The sequence below is a fragment of the Ahaetulla prasina genome, chromosome 8 (assembly GCF_028640845.1).
Source record: "Ahaetulla prasina isolate Xishuangbanna chromosome 8, ASM2864084v1, whole genome shotgun sequence".
Classification (NCBI taxonomy): Eukaryota; Metazoa; Chordata; class Lepidosauria; order Squamata; family Colubridae; genus Ahaetulla; species Ahaetulla prasina.
Window position 1 is genome coordinate 52,866,415 of NC_080546.1, and position 20,556 is coordinate 52,886,970.

General features: G+C 37.7%; 3 protein-coding genes across 10 annotated transcripts in view; 1 reads left to right on the top strand and 2 right to left on the bottom strand.

Annotated features, from left to right (window-relative positions):
- LOC131203005 (NACHT domain- and WD repeat-containing protein 1-like) overlaps positions 1-3,316 on the top strand; it is a 54,112-nt gene extending 50,796 nt beyond the window's left edge. For all 3 annotated transcript variants that reach the window (XM_058192783.1, XM_058192785.1, XM_058192784.1), the window contains exon 32: positions 40-3,316. In XM_058192783.1, the coding sequence (XP_058048766.1) occupies positions 40-278 (239 nt within the window). In that variant the 3' untranslated portion in view covers positions 279-3,316. The remainder of the gene's footprint in view (positions 1-39) is intronic.
- Positions 1-10,532, bottom strand: part of ING2 (inhibitor of growth family member 2) — a 59,358-nt gene extending 48,826 nt beyond the window's left edge. Inside the window, exons 1-3 of one of the 5 annotated variants that reach the window (XM_058192801.1) lie at positions 8,932-10,532; positions 5,457-6,123; positions 421-463 (exon numbers count right to left, since the gene is read on the bottom strand). In XM_058192801.1, coding sequence (XP_058048784.1) covers positions 421-463; positions 5,457-6,123; positions 8,932-9,175 — 954 coding nt within the window. In that variant the 5' untranslated portion in view covers positions 9,176-10,532. Of the gene's footprint in view, positions 1-72; positions 125-420; positions 464-3,283; positions 6,124-8,931 lie in introns of those variants that run through there. The other 4 variants (XM_058192804.1, XM_058192803.1, XM_058192805.1 and 1 more) reach the window with 4 other exon arrangements.
- Positions 10,533-15,255: 4,723 nt separating this feature from the next.
- Positions 15,256-20,321, bottom strand: CDKN2AIP (CDKN2A interacting protein). 2 transcript variants are annotated; one of them, XM_058192800.1, is made up of 3 exons: positions 19,842-20,321; positions 18,081-18,208; positions 15,256-17,618 (listed from the first exon to the last, which is right to left on the bottom strand). In XM_058192800.1, exons 1-3 carry the CDS (start codon positions 20,117-20,119, stop codon positions 16,630-16,632), a joined length of 1,395 nt encoding a protein of 464 aa, XP_058048783.1. In that variant the 5' UTR covers positions 20,120-20,321; the 3' UTR covers positions 15,256-16,629. The 2 variants fall into 2 exon arrangements, with proteins under 2 accessions (XP_058048783.1, XP_058048782.1); XM_058192799.1 differs by having other exon boundaries at positions 15,256-17,621.
- Between the last annotated feature and the right edge of the window lie 235 nt (positions 20,322-20,556).

The following is a 20,556-nucleotide window of genomic DNA, read 5'->3' on the forward strand; positions in this document are numbered from 1 at the left end:
ACTAAATGTAGTAACATGCATTTGTCTCTCCCACTTTAGGTGAGGTCAGTTTCTGGGATTTGGAGAATGGCACAGTTATATCCATCTTTACATTTGATAGCAAAATCTCTTGCATGACTGTTGCCTGTGACAAAAAGACAGTTCTTTTAGGGTTGAGCAACAGCTCTACTCTTACCACTTTAAAAATGATGAGCATAAACACTGCTGAAAATTCAATAGGAAAAGATTTTTTTGGAGAAGACTCATCAAGCAGTGAAGAAGAACATGAAAATATTTAAAAGAGAATTTGAACAAAATAAAATCAAGCATAAAAAAATGAAACTTGACATAGTTTAAAAAGCAACTGCACATAATATCTAAAAGAAGACAATAAGCAATTTGCGCATGACATAAAAAGACAATAAATACTAATTCTCCTACCTGTAAATTAATTCTCCCTTCTCCCCAATAATTATCTGCAAGTCTAAGGAGGAGAAAGATACAACTGATAATGTAGAAAAGCAACTGAAGAAAATGAAACTTTGCTGCCACCAGCTTTGCCTTTCCCTTAGCCCCATACAGTATTGTAAAAAATTATGCAAGATAAGAACCTTTCAGTCTCTACTCCCCATGTAAAAAAGGAGTCAGGAAACTAAAGGAAAATCCCATGACAGAAGCAGCTCTTCACTGAAAGGAATGCAAGGACCACTTTGACAAGTCATAAACATAAGAATTACTGAACTCATTACCATTCTGCAGAGAAGGGAGAATGAGAAATCTCCATACATTAAGGATATATTCCATAATTTAGATACCTGGATTTTTGGTTTTTTGTGGTGATGGGTTTCTCTAGGATTTGTTGGAGAAGTCTGCTTATTTTAATCTTCCAGTTTTTGAGACATTTTAATTTTAGCCAAAGCATAGAAACAGGATGAGTAACAATTTAATTATGAAGTTATATTTAGAGAACATTATATATATATAGCAATAGCAGACCAGTTCACAGTGCTAAGTGGTTCACAGAGTCAGCATATTTTCCCCAACAATCTGGGCCCTCATTTTATTGACCTCCGAAGGATGGAAGGCCGAGTCAACCTTGAACCTGGTGAGATTTGCATTTATATCCTGCCCTTCTCCGAAGACTCAGGGCGGCTTACACTATGTCAAGCAATAGTCTTCATCCATTTGTATATTACATACAAAGTCAACTTATTGCCCCCAACAATCTGGGTCCTCATTTGAACTGCCAAATTGCAGTCAGCCAGCAGTCAGCAGAAGTAGCCTGCAGTACTGTACTCCAACCCAGGGGTGTCAAACTCAATTTCATTGAGGGCTGCATTGAGGGCCACATGTGTTTGACTCGGGGTGGGGGAGGGGCGGAATGGGCATGGCCAGTTCAACAACACGGATGCCTGTGATGGCCCAAGCACTCTGCCGGAGAAAACAGGCTGAGCTCCATTTTCGGCTGTGATGGCCTCCTGCAACCCTCTGCCAGCAAAAATGGAGCTCGGGAGGACCTGCATGCAGCCCTCCCAAGCTCCATTTTTGCTGGCAGGGGCATCACCAGCCAGTCCCTCACTGTTTCCAGGGCGGCACCACAGGCCAGATCTAAGCACTCCGCAGGCTGGATCCGGCTTACAGGCCTTGAGTTTGACACCCCTGCTGGATCCAGCTCATGGGCCTTGAGTTTGACACCCCAGCTACCATGGCTCTTTTCAATATTATTTTTTCAATTGGAAATAGCCATGCTAAGAAAATTCTTAACATCTCACAACATTATATTGTTGTTTTAGTACATGTATATAATGATTCATCATATGAAATGATTCAGGCAACTCTTAGAAAACAAAGATGCATCCAAAACTACTACAGAATACATGCTACTCCTTAATTTTTCCCAAGAATCTCTATTTGCCATGAAGTAAGTTGAAACTGACAAAAGTAAATGCCATTCACCACGACAGTTCAAACAACGGACACTTTGATGTATGATTTAACGGATTCTTGTAATTACTAAAACAAGGGTGTCAAGTTTTGGCCAGCAGCAAGCAGAGACTAAACACTGGCTTTGTAGGGAAACATAGACATGTATTCTCTCTGCAAGAGGAAAAGGTGCCAGTTATTTTTGATATCAACTATAAAACAAGTTAATGATTATACTATTACTATTAGCCCATTTTGTGAGGCAACTTCTTTTAATCATATTAAATATTGCTCATATTCTTTTTTGTTATATTGAAACATGCAGATATATTTTAGGTATTATATTGTGTGATGCAACAGAATATATGCTGTATAAACTGCAATTTCTGACTATTCTTACCTTTAACTTTTTATAAGCTACACGGTTAAATTTGGAGGATTAGAAGGAAATAATACTTCACATTAGAACTCTTTTCATTCTGATGTATAAGACTGTTGCAGGCTGTCAATAAGATTTATGGAACCTGAAATGAGTGTGCATTTAACGTACTAACAATTAAGGGTACTAGAAAAACAATACTCATACAAAATGCTAGTTTCACTCGCATTTTAACAATGTATTATTATTGTTCAAGATGTTGTTCTGTGTTCAAGACACAGAATACATGCATTCCATATTACCATGTCATATCCTATCTAGAATTTTACTTTTCAATCCGATTCCAAACTAGACACATCCTACAGTATGCTTAACTGTATTTTATATGCCAAAGAGAACGTATTTAAAAAAATCCTAACAATCTGTTTATACAAATTAGAAAGATACCGTATTTTTTGGACTATAAGACAGACCTGACTATAAGACGCACCTAAATTTAGAAGAGGAAATAACAAAAAAAAGTTTTTGGCCTGCCTTTTTTGGCCCTTTTCCAGTCTTTTATCGGCCTGTTTCCGGGGCTTTTTTGGCCCATTTTCAGGGCCTTTTCTGTCCTGTTTTCAAGGCTTTTGGGGGGCTGTTCTCAAGGCTTTTTGCAGCCCATTTTGGGGCCTTTTTTTGGCCTGTTTGAGGCTTTTGGGGGGGCCTTTTTTTCCAAAAGGCCTCAAAAATGGCCCCCCAAAGCCTCAACAACAGGCCAAAAAAAGCCTTGAAAAAAGGCCCGAAAACAGGGCGTGCGGAGGCCAAAAAAAAAAAAAGGCTGGTGGTTAGGTGGGTCCTTCAGCAATATTCGGTCTATAAGACACACAGACATTTTCGGTCCTTTTTGGGAGACAAAAAAGTGCATCTTACAATCTGAAAAATGTGGTACCTTCTGTATACAGAAGTTCTTTGGATTCCAGCCTATGAATGCATGATAGAAAAAACTGGGGGAAAATTCAGATACAATTTTACAACCAGTATTTTTTATTCATAAATCATAGCATGCAAAATATTAGATCCAAGTAGCTGATACATTTTGGTGGCACATTTCTAATTTCCATGTGCTTATGCTTATAAATTTTGAACCAAGGAGATTGTCATATTATATCAAGCAACATTATATTTTTTAAAAAATCAAAACAGAACTTCATAGCAATAATACAGTTTCTCAAAATAGGAAGCATTATAATTTTACTTATGTAGTTGACTAAGAATCAGTTTTTCTCAAAAGTGGAGTCACAGGTATTGTGGCTGTTCTTCTCAGAAGTTAATGCACATCATTCTCTGGGTACAGAAGTATTGTGTCCACAAACAGATATGAATATGTAAGTAGTCTGTTTTATGGTAATGATGTTGTAGTGCACATATTAGTCAATTAAAGTTAACATTCTTCCAAATTTTACACACAATCATAAAATTACTGTGTGATTTCTTTCCTTGGATCATCTAGAAAAGTAAGAAGTAGCAACTACAGAAGCATATAGTACGTGAGAATATCCTTTTAACTGCCCATTGCAGAACTGGGGGGGGGGAATATTCAAATTAAAACATAGCTATATTATGAATGTGCAATTAGAGTCCCCCTAACAAGGTAAGACATGATATTTATAGAAGGCAATGCCATTTGACCATGACATACCTTGTGGTCAGTTTAGTGGTTACAGTTAATTCATGAGACATAATTTCAGATTCAGCATGGATATAACAGCCATATGAAATAATCCAGTCCTTACGTAGTATAACAATTTCTAGTTAAATGGCTGAATATCTTTAGTCCACATGATGCAGCCGTGCTGCCATGCTTTCAAAATAACCATTTTTGAATATTTAAATTAATTTGAAATTTTTGTAGTATCCAAGCTTTTTTTTCAAACCTTGCTCAAAATATAAATGGCCAAATGTTATTTCATACCATAGGAACAAGAATGCAATACTGGAACTTTTTGTTGGCCTGCTTATCTTTTTACTTTAGAATAGGTTTACTTACATGGAGTCTGTAATGTCTAATAAATAAAATGAAGTACTCTAATCTTGTAGAGAAAAATAAAATTAGTATCTGGGGAAATCTATGGCATTAAGTTAGGCAAATGACTACAGCTGTATATCATCAATTTCAAAACTGTTCCATTAAAGAAATATTTAGTTTGGGGATACTTTTAGTTATTAATTGTTTCAAAGACCTGCCATAATTCTTAATGTAAAATATTTCATTAAAAGTTGCTATATTTCAGATGTATGTTCTCTCTATGCCTATAGGACTACTCTTCTAGAGAATAGCAACTTTTTCCTATGAATGCTCTTTGCTCAGCCCTTAAAGCCTGTAAAGCAAAATAAGATAAAATATAAGGCCAGTCAAGCTTACTTCACAAACTGATCTTACAGTATTTATATATTTTTTGAATATCTAAATTTTGCGACATGATTACATACTTTTTTTTAATATCCAGGGAATTATAAACAAGATATCACAAAAGGACTGAAGAAACTGAAGAGCATAGTGAGAAGAATGAATAGTTCAATTTAGGACTGTAATTAATGCTGATTGCAACTCTTCCAGTATTTGTTTAATATACTTTCTTTAAACAGACTTCTAAATTCACCACAAAATTAATATAAAATAAGTTAATGACATATAGATAGATCACATGGAAGACACGAAGAAAAACTGGCTTTATATTTTCAAAGGCTTAAAATTTAAAGTTTGGCAATAGATTCCAATATTATCTTTAGAATTCTGAAGACTAAAAGCATCATAGAACTAATATGTTCTCAGCAAAATGTGCTATATTCAACTAAATTTACAATCACAATTGTTACAAATCAGTTTTAACATGATTATCTTTCCAATCTTTCCTCTTCATACATCACCATAATTCCACAATTAAAAAAAGTGAGGAATCTGGAATTCCTAAATTCCTTCTGTGCTACTCCCATGTGACCCTGTTTGGAAATTTTGGTTATTTAGTGCAGAATATTCAAAAGCAGAAAAAAGTATTAACATCTGTGAACATTCCAATAGTATTGTACATCTTAAAAATTATTGCATAGTTTTATGCATTATTCTAAAATACTAATCTGCTTATTAAATAGTTTTATAGAAACCACACAGCTGTCTGTGCACTAGAGCATTTACTACCTTGATCTTCTATCCTTTTTGGATTTGTCTGTACATTTATCCATAGTCTTCTCATTGTCTCCTCTGCACTTTGGGCAATACCATTTTCCCTTTGGTTTATAAGTGAGTCCGACACATGAAAAATGAAACCACTCAATGGGACACAGATCATTGTCACACCCTATCATTTCTCCATAAGATACTTGGTCACAGAGACAGTAAGTTGGTTCATTAGGGTCAACTGCAAATTCTACTGGTGAAGCTTCCCTTTCTTGTTTAGCTTTAGAGCGTTTTTTCTTTTTAGCAGATTTGGATCTTTTTTCTTTAGGTGGCTGGTCATCATACTCATCAATTCCATTGGCTATATGGCATATATCACGGCTTTCACTAGTACGTTGTCGACGGGGTCTTCGTGAAGATCTTTCTGGTTGACATGGATCCTGTTTTGACTTTTCAATAGGTTTTTCAGTATCAGACAGATCTTGAAAGCACTGAGAGTGGGATTCTATCTGCCGGGCTCTGTTCTCCACTAATTCAAGCATCTGAGTAACTATTTGGATTTTTTCATCTCCAAGTTCTTGACTGTTGATCAAAGCCCGCTGAAGATACTGCTGCAAACGCTTTTTATGTGCAGGATCATCTTCTGCTTTGTATTTTTCATACACCTCATCAATTTCTTTCAAAGCTTCTGTTGAAAAGCATCACAAGAGTATCATAAGTTCAAAGTCCCTAAATCATTGTTTTCTATTTTATGAATATTACGTATAAAATGTAAATTATAGTAATAAGCCAGGGCTAGCTCCATAGTGCCTGACAAGATCAGCAAACTGCTATTCTACTTCTGGCAGCTGATGTCCTGCTATGGAGCAGTGAGGCACTTTAAATTGCTTTTGAGCCAATGAACCAGTATGCTCCTTTATTACTCAGTCTACTTTCCTCTTCTTTCACTTGTTAACTCAACTGAATATGGGCAAGGAGTCATGCCACATTCTTTTGGGACACCCCTCATCAGATGCGAGACTATGCTTCCCAAGGCTTAATGTTTTGCGTTGCAGAAAATTACTCAAGGGGCCACATGCTGTCCATAGACTGCATATTTGAGATTACAATTTTACAAAATAAAATTGGGAATTTTCCTTCAAGATTAAAAAAAATCATAAAGATAGTGCATTTTTTTTAACATATAGCACCAAAACCAAAATGAAAGAATATAAACATTCCATGCTGGAATGTTAATGGTTGCAGATCTTAAAAACATTTCATTTAAAATTGTTTCAGTCCATTAAATGTATTCATTAAAAGATCCTATTTTGAGTTTACTGGACACCCTAAAGAACATATTTGAAAGGATGCATATCAGATTTCCTCTGCTGGCAATATAAAACACTTCACTCATACAATTTGATCCTATGAATTACTGGGATTTTTTAAAATTAAAGATATTAAAGTATGTCCTGAAATTTTGGAATTAGATTATTTTGGGGGGAAATAATGATTATTATGGGCTTGAGCTCTTTCTAAGAGAATTATTTTGAGACATTATAGTTATCCTTGATATTAAAGATTTGAGAGATATGTGACTTACTCATTTTTGAAAAGGCAATTTTTCCAACTAATAAAAACCAAGTAAGTTCTTTGTGGCAGAGATTTTATGACATTTTTTGATGTTAGTCAATCATATTTTTCCCAATATATATTTAGAAATCTGTTTGACATTTGATTAATAGGTGATGTATATCACCACTTTGTTCTTCTTTGTTTGTTTTTATAGCTTTTACATGTTTTTTCCTGCAATTTTGTATTTTGAAATTCTATTTATTTCTTTTTAAAGAAACAAAAGAACAAACCCCATATACGTTTATTAAATGTATTTGATGTTCTAATCTAAATGCTAGCAAAGTAGAACCTAATCTAAATAACATTTGAACAATTTATCTATTATCTCCAATATAAAGTTTCATTAGGGAATGAATTGCAGCATCTTTTAGAAGGAAAACAGGAACAAAAGCTTTGGCAGGGTAGTTATATGCCAAAATTGCCTTATTCCTGGTCATAAAAGTAAAATACTATTTAATACATTAAGGAAAACAAAAAATGCTTTTTATTTGATTTATATCTATCTTTTTCTTAGGATCTGAAGATGATGTGCAATGCATGGCACCACACCTTCAATTTTCCACAACAGCAACCCTGTAGGCTGAGCGTAGACTAGCGCCAATTCAAAACCATGGTAAAATTATATCCAACTATCTACAAAAAAGTTTATAGTGACAATCCTCAATATTCTTCTAGAGTAAATGCTGCTAAACACAGTAAGACACTTTCATAAATTGGTCTGTTGTGTGCTTCTCTCCCAAAGTAATTCTCAAAAAAATTCCAACACCTTCCTTTCCCTTGACTAACCTGCACTTCCAGTTATCTGTGCCAAATGTCCCATAATCAATGAGTTTAAATGTGGAGGAGTCCCCTTCTTTCCCAAAAGACAAAAAAAATTGTACTAGCTTCTCTGTCACTATTGATATACTAATGAAGAACATATATACTATAATTCATAATAAAAACATGTGTACCTGGGTCTACTTATACAATTGGACATTATATTTGAATCCTTTCCTTTTAAGGAAAGTTATTTAAGTAACATTATCTTTCTTGTATTCTATAGTGGTCTAAAGCAGGGGTCTCCAATTTTGGCAACTTTAAGCCTGGCAAACTTCAACTCCCAGAATTCCGCAGCCAGAAAAGAATTCTGGGAGTTGAAGTCCGCCAGGCTTAAAGTTGTCAAGGCTGGAGACCCCAGGTCTAAAGGAGTGGATACAGTTGTACTACTCTGAAGCAAGTAAAAAACTACCTAGCAGCAAGTGACTTGGGAAACTTATGTTCTCTCAAGATTGTCACGCAAATGATTATCCAAAAAGAAAGAAAGAAAAGACTCACCTTACTCACACACACACACCTGCTGAAACAGCATTGCATGTATCCCCATCTCTGAAACATAACCGCCTACGGAGGGAAGATCTTACCGAACGATCCGTTTTCACGTATTTGTCACATCCGGAGCATCATCCCAAACAAGGCAACATGCCTCTTCGTCTCCGCCTTACTCGCGGGACTGTGACAGGGGCCCGCGTGAGCGCGGCAAACCAAGGCGACCGTCAGCGCCAGAAGCCGGACCGGCCCCGGCCGCCACCCACCTCGCGTTCCCTCGGGGCCTAAACGGAGCCTCTTCGGGCCGGCTTCTTCCCAAGCGCCTGCCTCCCTAATAGGGTGAGGTGAGGGCAAAAGAAGGGTGGCCATTTTTTTCTGCCCCCAACCCAGAGTCGGGAGGAGGGGAGGGGAAGGGGATCGCCCCTCCTCTTCAGGAGGAAGAGCGCTCTGACTGAGCTGAGGGGAGAGCAGTCTCCATAATCAGTTGCCAGCGCCCGTCATCGGCGCAACCCCCGCTCCGCCGCCGCCCCCCCCCACAATCGCGCTCGGCTCGCGCCCCCCCCTTGCTCACCACGGCAGCGCGTGTCCATCTCGCGCAGAAGCGAGGCCAACCTCTGCATGTCCAGCGGCAACGACTCGACGCACTCCAGGTAGTCTTGCACGTAGCGCGCCAACAGCTTCTCAGACGCCCCTCCGCACGGGAAGCTCGCGATGCCCCCGGCCCCGCCGGCGGCAGGGGCAGCAGAACCGGCAGCCGCCCCGGCCGTCGCCCCAGACCCCGCCCCCCCGGGCTGTTGCCCCGGCGACCCCAACATCGTTACCGGACGTGACACCCCCTTCCCTCTTCGTTCAACCCGCTCGGATCGCTCCAGGGCAGGAAGGGGGGAAAGGGGGCTGTGAGGGAGACTCTCAGGTGGCTGCGTCTTTAATCGGCCGAAGGGGCGGGGGGGGCTAAGAGAAATGCTCTCCTGCCTCACTTGGAACTCCCCGCCTCTTTTTCCTTCCTCGCACCCCCTTCGATCCGCAGAGTACGCATGCGCAAGGCCATGTCCTTATAAGGTGCGGCCGGTTCACATTCTCCCGCCTTCCCCTTACGACCTATGCCATTGGTCCAGTATGGTGGGACGTCAGAAGACAAACGGGGCGGGAGGGAAAGGCGGGATTTCATTTAAAGAGACCGAGTCAGAATTAGACTCTGCCGGGTCCCAAGGAAACGTGCTATCTCCCCGCCCTAGGCCGCTCCCACTCTTCGCTCGGGGAGATGAGCGGTAATAAAGCCATAGGGACGAAGCACGTGCCGCCCACTGCTCTTTTTCACCCATCCTCTTTTTATAGTCGGGCATGTTAACAGGAGCAGGCAGGGCAAGAGTCGCGGGTAACCAAATTCAAAAAAAGCAAATGTAATTTCCAGGCAGGGTTTTCACGACATCCCAGCCGCATTGAGTCCCAGCTTTAACACGGGCTCTGCGGTAACGTCTGAAATGAGCGAGAGTGAACAAACGAGCATTAAGTCGCCTCATCCACACCAGAAAGAACCTCAAACTCCTCCGTGATGGCAAGAATTAGGCCTCCTCTTCCCCCTCTCGTCCCGCGCCCCTCACAGATCCCGGCTCTAGTTAGGTGGCGCCACTAAATTAAGTCGAAAAAAGAGCAACGAGGTCAAGTGATGCTGCTCTTAAGAGTTCGGGAAGAGAAAACTAGCGAACTGCCAGTTTTTCTGTGGATTTAGACTGGGTTTTTCTCTTAATCAGCTTCCCAGGAACAGTAAGCAGTTTGGTCGCGAGCTACCTTCGTGCATTGTTACATTTAGCCATGGTTTTCTCTTGCCTGACTGGGGAAGGTAGCCGAAAAAACAGGAATTCCATGTTACACAGTAAACAGTATTTCTAGAGCAATATTCAGAAGCCTGCCAGACTCCCTGGGACTCTGGAGGAAGGCGTGCCATAGACACAGACATAGGTCAACCTGCTTACAGATTTGTTTTATACAGTCGGAGAAACATCTCCCAAATGCGCTGACAAGGAATATAAAGTTACAAGATTTTATGTACACATGCAACAGCCTTGTCAAAAGCCCCTAAAACAAGGACAAAACCCTTGCGTTGACTAATCGTAGAAAAATACAACTGCAACGATTCTACAATGATTCTTTCTATATTTTCCGGGACCGATAAAAAAAATCACTGGTTTATAAGACCTACGTGGTTGCGATGCAGAAGTCGCAGTTAAGGCTCCGTAGAGGCAGCGGCCAAGGAAGAAAAAAAAGAAGCGTCCTAAGAATGAGCCCCGTTTTGTTGGTGCGACCGCCTCCTTGGGAAAGGAGCACATGCGCACTACCTGCGTAACTATGGAGCTGACGAGAGCCCCTCCCGCACTCACCCGCTCGGCCCTGGGGGCTTCTTGGCGGAAGAAGCGTGAGTTTGCGAGAAGGTATAGCGCGCGTGAAAGCACACGGCACTCTCTGCCCGGGGTCCGGGGACTTTCCCCTAGGCGGCGAGGAAGCCCAAGAGGAACAAGTCCTCAGCAAGTAGCCTAGAGAGCAGGTCTTCAGAACGCCGATGCGATTATATTGCAGTTTTCAGCATTATAAAACTCTGTTAGATCCTTTATCTTGTACGTTATAGTGAGCAAAACGAAAACAACGAAAGTAGAATATATTTTCCGCTTATTTGATTTCTCGAAATACAGGCTATTTCTTAAATCACGGTCTTTTTGTTAGGGAGTGAGGAAGGACATAGAAGAACAATTCTTATCAGAAAACCTCAGATTCTCATCTTTCATTTGCCTGCATATATTATGCAAATATTCATGTCTCCTCCCCATTGCTTGAGTCAAACAATGACGTGCAGGCGGGTTTGGGATTGGTTGAAGAATGTAATTTCTGAGTAATTAACGAAGTAGAAGGGTTGTTTGAAGGTTTGTGGCTAGAAAAGGAGAGTAAATGTGAGAAGTAAATGATGTTAAAACAATTTAAAATAAATGAAAACAAGAATTAAAAAAATAGCAGGAAAACACGAATAGGGTGCATTAAATTATATGGCATTAAATGGCATTAAATGCCATATAATTACCTGACGGTATCCACTTTTTCATGGGGTCCCCAAAGCTAGATGACAAAACCTTGTTTTGAGGGCCTTCCTGAAGCCCAACAGGGTTGGGGCCAGCCTCATCTCAGGAGGAGTTAGTAGGGTAAGATTAATGAAAAAAAAGCATTTCTCCTTGGTCATACATATTTTAATTAGAAACAGGGATTTTATTCAGATGGTAAGATAGACTGTCACATTTTATCTTCATAAAGGTTTTAATTTACTAGACTTTCAAACTAAAAGTAGGCACTTATTTTATCTATATTTATGTGGAATGTCAATTTAATTGAGTATCAAATCATTATAGACTTCACTGAAAAGGTATGATAATCTTTATTATAGCCTTAGAACCAGAAAACCCAATATAATTGAAATATCTACAGGTAGTCCTCAAGATTAATTTAGTGGCAGTTCCAAGTTACAATGGCACAGAAAAAAGTGATCTATACAACTTTTCACATTTACGACCATTGCAGCATCACCACATTATCCAACATACTTAAACTCAAAATTTCTAATATTTATAATTATGAAATAAGTGGTTGAAATACCTGATAATGGAACATCAGTGAATGCAAGTTTTAAAAAAATGTTAAGTTTGGATGTTTCCTTAAAGAATGTATGCAAAAGATGGATTGTAGATTTTCTTCTGTAAGTGACATAAAACATTTGAGATACATTAATTCATATTGTTTTGTCATGTCTGGTTTGGTTTCTTTTGGGAGTAATATTCTATTCCAAAATTCTCACTCATCATCTTTAGGCTTTGGCTTTGTTCTTATGTGAGCAAAGTGTGGATTTTAATATTATATATATATAGATATATATTTAGATATATATAAATATTGAGGGACTGATTTGGATATATCAGAGAATAGATTCAAGTAATGTGTAACTTATCTAATTTTAAGACATTTTTTACTAACTGAAAAAGATGTTATTTCATAACCATTTAGAAGAATAGACATTCTCAAACCTAATTAGATACCATACATTGATATGGATATAAACATTGTATATTTAAATGATATTGGTTTAGGATGTTTTATTTTCTTTTTTGCTATTATAATAATTACTATAGTGGATGGCTATGCTTTTGTATATTTTTCTATTTTTTTAAAAAAATGGCAAGAAAATGATTTTTTTTAAAAAAACACCACTTCCAACCAGGCTTAGCATTTCTAATATTGGCTGAGGTGTGTAAAGTGCTGCCACCTACCTTTAGCATATTGTAAAAAAACAGGGAATTTTTCTGGACTCAATGGAAATTACTAAGGTCATGGCTCTCTCAGAGGTAATGACAGCTACAAGCTACAGTGACTCCTTAGACATAATGGAATAGAGTAGACAGCGAAAATAGATATATTTTTTAAATCATGTTGATATTCATTTAAATTCAACTTTAATATAACTTTTAGTAAAGGGAATTGAATTACACGTTTAAATTTAAAATTTCATCTCTCCTTATTTGTGTTTTCAGATCATATATGATAAATACCAATACGTTCCTGTCATTATAATTTCAACACTGCTTCTTGCAATACATTTTTTTAAAAACACCAACACACAAGCTTCAACCTGAAAGACAAAAAAAATAAAATGCAGAGGCCCATGCTGCTCCTTTGAGTTTTTCCTGAGCTGAGCATCACCAAGTTCTACGTATGCAGCAGTTTTGGAAAGAATATCTAGCTCATAAAACATTACTGGAGGATCTTCTCAATTTAAAAATTAAGCAATGCAAAGCAAGAAAACTATATCCAACTTTTTTGAGAACAAATGGTTCTCAATTTCATCTGATCTCATTACTTAAAAGAGTTCCTTATCCCATGGTAGATGTTAGGCCTGTAAACCACTAGAAGACTGCCTCTATTCCAGAGACAATCTTACAGAGCGGCCAAGATATAACCCACTAAAATTTCTGGGGCCTAGTTCTTTGCAACAATAGGCAAAGGGAGGAGTGTAGTAGATCAGCAATTCTCATTTCATGGATCTATATCATAAATCCTATATGGATACAGTATTACCATAATATAAGTATCTTCACTGCATCATCTGTTAATGGTATACTTTTGCATGTATATTGAGACACAAGTTTCTGTTAAGATAAGAACATAAAAAGTGGAAATAAACTATATATTGTATTAAGCCATGGTTTGTGCCATTGAAGAAACTCAAATTGCCCTGATCCATACATGTCCATCCTTGTTTACAAACCACAGTTACTCAATTTGCACAACACATAAAGCCAAAATGAAGCAAATCATGTTACAGTTTAATTCAATATATGGAGCCAGGTATTAGGGGGTCTTAAAATATAGTGTTTTCTAGTCTACTAGCATACCTGTCACAAAACCTTTTAACACAAGGAAATATTTCATTAAAAATTACCAGTTCCATGACTATTCCTTGCATTCATTAACAACCTATTTTCATAAAAACAAATGTAACAATGGGAACAAAAGTATACATTTGTAGCAAAACATAAGTACAATCTGAAGTGCTCTTCACTGAAGGCACTATTTTTCTTTTTATCTACTATTCAATGTTATATATATATCTGATTTCAGGGTAATACACCTACATAAGCACTTCATTCAGGCACTAAAGGCAATATTTACAGCATACCATTCACCAATGTTTGTCTACATCATTAAATGTGTTAGCTTGAACAGAGAGATTGGGACTGGTGAAGCACTGGGCTTCCCTGACTCTTAGTCAAACACAAGTCAAGATTAATATATAAGTCTTTTAGCAGAAAAAATATCACAAAATATCACTAATCCAGAGCAAATAGCAAATTTATGGGCTTATGAGCCCATAAATATTAAAATTTCTTAAACATTTGTTTAAATCTGAACAGGAGCCAAACAATAGAAAATTCCTTTAAGGTAATTTACACTGGATGCAGCTTTTAAAAAATCAAAATGATCTCTTTTCTAGTATTCCTATACAATACTCATTTTAATTTGATTTGAAAAGACTATTAAAATACTGCTTTGGATTATGAAGTTAAACAAAGTTCATTGAAGGGTTTCTTATCCTTCTCTAAACCTTTCCATAGGATCAAAAATCCTTCTGAACGTGGATGTCCAAAAGGGTTACTGACAGCAAGAAATTGCCAAAATGGAATCTTAACATTAAATCTTAATAGAAAAGACTATTCCAGTCCTTTCTTTCGCTAGTAGCTCCCATCTTCCTTTCATTTTTACTGCTTCTGACACACATTTATTCCGTATGGCTGGACTAGCCTGATTCTTATTTTTATTGGATGGGTTTTTAAAATTCTGTGATTTTATGGGGAAGTACGTTTTTTAATATTTTGGGCATTTAAATTAGTTTTTTAAGGGATGTTTTTAATTATTGTATGTATGTATATTTTATCTGCCTGTTCACCGCCCTGAGTCCTTCGGGAGAAGGGCGGTATACAAATTAAAATATTATTATTTATTATTATTATTACATACCCAAATTCTCTGGAAAAGTTTCCAGGGGCACAGGGCATACAAGCTAATTGGTTTCTAGAGGTCAGATGAACTGCATTATATTAGCAGTTCAAGCAATACTTTGCTGTAATTTCTATTCCTGTTTCATTTAAAACATGAAATGATAATACACTATTTTTGTCAACATTTATATCCTGGCCCGGATGTTCAAATCTCTAATGGCTAACTTATTCCTTAGATTACTTTAAGAAAAATCTCAATGTTAGGGGAAACTACTGATGGAAGTCTTATTTGTTTTTGTCAAAAGATATTCACTTAAATCAAATCTCTGAAAATCACCAAATCAATGACTAAAACTCAGAGAAGCCATAATTCAATTCATAATTTTAATATTTAAAGCTTTAAACTTTAAACTGAATTAAAAGAATGGTAGCACAGGTCATACAGAGGATCCCCAACCATTGCAAAAATACATTCCTAAAACCAATTCTTAGTGCTAACTAACATATCAAATTATATCAACAGCTTCTAACTGGATCAGGAGACAAATAATAAGCTCTAATAAATGCTTGTGAATTATTGAATCACAGCCTGGGTCAGTAACATTGCTTTGTTTTTCAATAGCTGTTGCACAATGAAAGTGGTATTTGATTTTAATTTACAGAGATATGCTTGAAATGTAATGACCCTAGTGTAAGCCAACATTGCAGAAAACACACTATATAGCTCTGCTTTAGAAAAAAAGCACTGCCAGACATGTATAACTATGAGCAAAAACAGCACTGCAGAGTTTTCACTCTTGCACAGTAAATTAGTGCAACAAGTTTTACGTTAAATCTTAGAAAATATATTTGAAAATACACTTATATAAGATTAGAACGCAATGCAGATGTTTTAATAAAACTAGCACCTCATATTTGTTGAATTTGTTAATTTACAGCACAAGATTTAAGTTTTTAAAAGCAAATATCAAAGTTATAAAAAGGGTTGAGATCATTAAAAGTGCTCACTCAAAACAGTACATTACATAAAATGCTAGAATTTCCCCCTAAATTGTTACACATAAAAATTTGCTTAGTATAGAAAGCTATATTTATTTGAAAAAGTGAATGTGAGATTTTTCACAAATTTGGATATTAAATTCGCTTTGAGGAACTTTAGTAAAATAAGAAAATTGAAGATTTAATGACAATTTGTAACTTTGATATTAAAAAAGGACCAGCATATACTTCTTTGAATTAAAATTTAAATACCACTACTTAATTAAAACAATCCAAATCAATAATCTGCTTTTTAAACAGGCATGTGAACAGTATGACCAACACATGAAGCAGGTGATTAAGTATTTCCATTTTAAAATAACATTTTACCATCTAGGTACAATGGTTGTTGTTTGAGTATTTTATTAACGGTTTATAAAGGATCAGGGTTCAAAAATGAGCATTACTGTTACCAAATTGTAGGAGTTACAAAATAAGACTGCATTGACCAGCAAACTGTACCTTGATTAGTTAAAAAATAGAAGAGTTCAATAGACTATTTAGCAAATAAAACAGCACACTAGTGTGCTAAATTTTAAGGCATATCTCTGCACACTTTACATCTTTAAAGAATTATTTACATTTACTACTGAGTGAAAGAACAATAATAGTATTTATTCTGCAAACAGAACCAAGAAATAAAAAATATCTGGGACTTTCCTTTACTGTACAAAGGTAACTCAGTTAATTGTGATAAAACATCATTTGCTAGTATAGGCCGTAACAGATTCACTGTTATGCAGTATTTCTTGAGGATTTCGTAGAGCAGGAGGTAAATTTAATGGTTTGGATTCTTCATCAAGAAGCACCAAATCTTCAATTTCTCTTCCTTTGTATTTTCTTTTACATAATTTCACAATAACTTTCTTCTTGAGAAATAGTTTCAGTGCTTCCCTTGAAGCAACTGCTTTGGCATTTTCCTTACTTTTCCCGCAGCCAGTACCCAAATACACAGATTTGCATCTTAGTTCACAAACTATACTTTCCTGAGAGCTTTTATTTTGAGGTAAATCTGCAAGCTCTTTCAGTGGAACAAATTCAACATCTAATGTTGCCTTTACAGACTGAATGGATGAGTTTAAGAGTTCTACATGGTTGACACTTGGACTAAATCCTCCAGCAGCAACTAACTTCCAAGCAACAGCTTTGTAGAGTCTATTGAAAAATGGCTGCCTTTCTTTTGCATCTTCATGTGTCAACAATTTGCAGGGCACTTTAATTGGGGCTACACTTGTATGTGAAGTACTTTTTGAAGCTCCTACTGTAGTACTTTCCAAGCCAACTTTCTTTTCAGCTTGTGAGACATTTTCAGATTTGTGCTTATTAGCTGGTGTAGATTCATAATTAGCAGCTTTGCTTTCTATTTTTCCTCCAGTTAAAGGTGCTGCAGGAGCAATCTTCTGGGTCACAGTTGATGCTGCTGTAGGTGCTACATTGGGAGTCAATTTTGAAGCTGAATCAGGTTTTGTCTTCTGAGATACGGTTGAAGCTGTTGTAGACTCTACCTTCTGGGTCAAGGCTGAAGCTGCTGAAGGCAAAGACTGAGTCTTCTCTGGCGTTTGTGATATATCTTTTTCTAAGTTCTTTAGAGAGTCCTTATTTGTTTCCATCTTCAGCTCTGCCTTTGTGGACTTTTCATTATTAACTTCAAACGGCTTGTCAGCACCAACAGCCTGCTTCTTGCAAGGACCTTCTGGAAAGCATAAACAGATTATGTATGTAATTCTGAGTAAATACAAGTATCCTTATTTCCACAAAACACTACCAAGAGAAATAGAGCCAAAGAGTACTTACTTTTACCTTAACCATAACTCTAATGAATTAAATTTTGCAAACATTTTATATTTAATACAAAATATAAATAACCTCTCCCATAAATTTATAATTTGGATCAAAAAAGCTGAAGCTTTTTCATTTTGGGGGTTTTGGGGGGCGATAAAAAGGCAAACTGAACTATGAATTGTAACTATTTAATGCTAGTTAACACGATCAGCTTAAAAATATCATCTTACAAACTTTATAAGTTTTAAGAATGATCAGAGCAGTAATTAAATTAAATAATTTCTGAAGTATTAACAATTTTAACAAATAAGCTAACATGTATTTGGTTAAATATATTCCTATGTGTATTTGCCAGCTATGATCTGCTAACCATTGCTACTGGATATGCCTCGTTTCACCTTGGCAACCAGTTCATCTCTCAGAGTGTGGGTTGGAGCATTGGTCACTGTAATGCCTACAGCCATGTCCATCACCTTTTCCATCACTTGCGGAGAATATCTAAGCAGGAAAAGATAGAAATTAGCACTTTGAGGAAAATTGATTCTATATTCATGACATTTAGAGCATCAATGGCTTCTAAAGCACAAGCATTGGGTTGGTGCATGTTAAACTATTTAGTTAAGCTATTTAAAACATCGTTGTGTTTAGAATTTCAAGATGATGTACAATTGTTAAATTTACTATAAAGCACAATAAATAAAAGTTCAAAGCCTTGATTTTTTAAAAACAAATATCAAGTCTAAGTACTTAGGCTAATAAAACATAAAGGTAGCCCTCAATTTACATCCACAATTGAGCCCAACATTTCCAACATTTGCCCCATTTTATGACCTTTCTTGCCATAGTTAAGTGAATCCCTGCAGCTGATAAGTTAATAACCCAGTTGTTAATGAATATGGCTTCCCCATTGATTTTGCTTGTCAGGTTGCAAAAGGTGATCACATGACCTCAGGACACAGCAACAGTCATAAATATGAGTCAGTTGCCAGCATCTGAATTTTGATCACATGATCGTGGGGATGCTGCAAAGGTTGTAACTGTGAAAAAAGGTCATAAGTCACATTTTACAATGCCATTGTAACTTTGAACAACTAAATGAACTGTTGGAAGTCAAGGACTACCCGTATTAGGCTATTCCGCGAGAGTACAGTGGAGGTATCAGACAAGCTATTACAAGGATTTCTACTCATTGAATGTTGATTCAAAGGTTGTGCTGTAGTAAAGATTTCTATTATGTGAACAGAAAACATTTAGGATGACTTATCAAAAGTAACACCAACAGACTGAAAAGCAAGAACCAAGCATTAAGTGAAAAGAAAAATGCAATCCTAGTCAGTGGGGATAGTTTAATTGTAAGTGCCCCATAAGTATTACAGCAATATTTTTCCTTCAATCCTCTAAATCTGGGCATAGAAGAAAAATAGTAAACAGGAAATTTATCTGAGAAGATTACCCAAGAATTACATAATCATTATATTCTGCAGAGGTCAGTTATACCAAATAAAGACATTGTGCTTTATCATAGTAGCAGCTGCAATAATTAGATTTTGCACTTAGAATTTCCACATTTGCCACTGTGACTTTTGTAAGAAAAAGCAGAATAAAAAATGACCATCTTGCAAATTTTCAAAATGTGGGAGATTTCAAAGCAGTCTTCCAATCCCACCCACCCCAAGAGCAAATCTCATATGGTAACATTATCTCTGCAAAGAAAGATAGCCCTGGAAGCATTTGTATGGGGCTAGAAAAGACAGAACTACATTTAAAACAGAGAGCCAGTTCTATTGGTTAAGACACCAGGCTAGAAATGAGGAGACTGTGAGCTCTAGTCCTGCTTTACCCGTGAAAGCTGGCTGGGTGACCTTGGGCCATTCTCTCTCTCTCTCTCCAGCCAAGCCTTATAGCTTATTGCGGAGAAAACAGGAGGGAGGGAGGAGTATTTGGTATGTATACCACCTTGAGTTATTTATAAAAATACTGAAGATGGGATTAAAAACATTTTTTAAAACCCTAAAAACATCCATCAATCTTCTTCCCCCGCTACTTTTACTATACTAAAATACACCGTTTCTTGAAAGCCCATTAAGTTTGGTGAAATTCTTCACCAAAAATATTACCGCCACCAACGTACCGACAACCCAGGAAGACGTGGTTGGCCCACACCCTGGAGAAAGAGACCAGGCGACGGAGCTCCGCGCGGTCGGCGTCGTCCTTCCCGCTCACGGACAGACCCTCCGCATTGCGAATCAAGAACTCCCGCCGGTACTGCCAGTGCTGCTCGGGCTCACACTCGTCGCGCAGCTTTTCTACCCAGTCCGCGCCGGCATCGCTCGCTTCTCCCGCTTTCTCGTTCCCTTGACTAGACGCCGCGGCGGGCCCCGCTACCGGGGCGGCCTCCCCTTCGGCCATGGGCCGCTGGGAAGTGGCGCTTAACAACCGGCAGCTTGCAGCTCGCTCTCCAACGCAGGAGTATTTACTTCCGGCCTACGTTACCGCGACGCGAAGGAACTGACTTCCCGTTTAAACCGGAGGTAGCGCGAAGACCACTCAACATCCCCCCCCCCGGAGGTGATCAAATCAGAAGCTGCCGTATTATCATAGCCAAGTTCCGGCTATCTATTTATGACTTTATTTCCGCGCGACCCGCCGCTTCCTGTTTATGAAACTTTCTGCCCTTCCTTCCCATCGTTCCTCCCGACTCGATGTTCTTTCCGAGGGACGGAGGGTAGTAGGCGGTTGCTTTTTGGCGGCTTCCTCTCCGGATTGGCTATGGGCTCTGTTGACCTGTAAGGCGGGAGTGTACAGTAGATGATCAAAGTCTCTGGGCCTACAAGTCGTTTGGGTTC

What these genes read in the sequence shown, in the direction of transcription:
- CDKN2AIP (XM_058192799.1), bottom strand. Translation starts at nt 20,119, where the DNA reads ATGGCCGAAGGGGAGGCCGCCCCGGTAGCGGGGCCCGCCGCGGCGTCT. An exon ending in CACGTCTTCCTGGGTTGTCG is followed by an intron (nt 18,209 to 19,841) that starts GTACGTTGGTGG and finishes TTTCCTGCTTAG; the next exon opens with ATATTCTCCGCAAGTGATGG. An exon ending in AGGCATATCCAGTAGCAATG is followed by an intron (nt 17,622 to 18,080) that starts GTTAGCAGATCA and finishes TATGCTTTCCAG; the next exon opens with AAGGTCCTTGCAAGAAGCAG.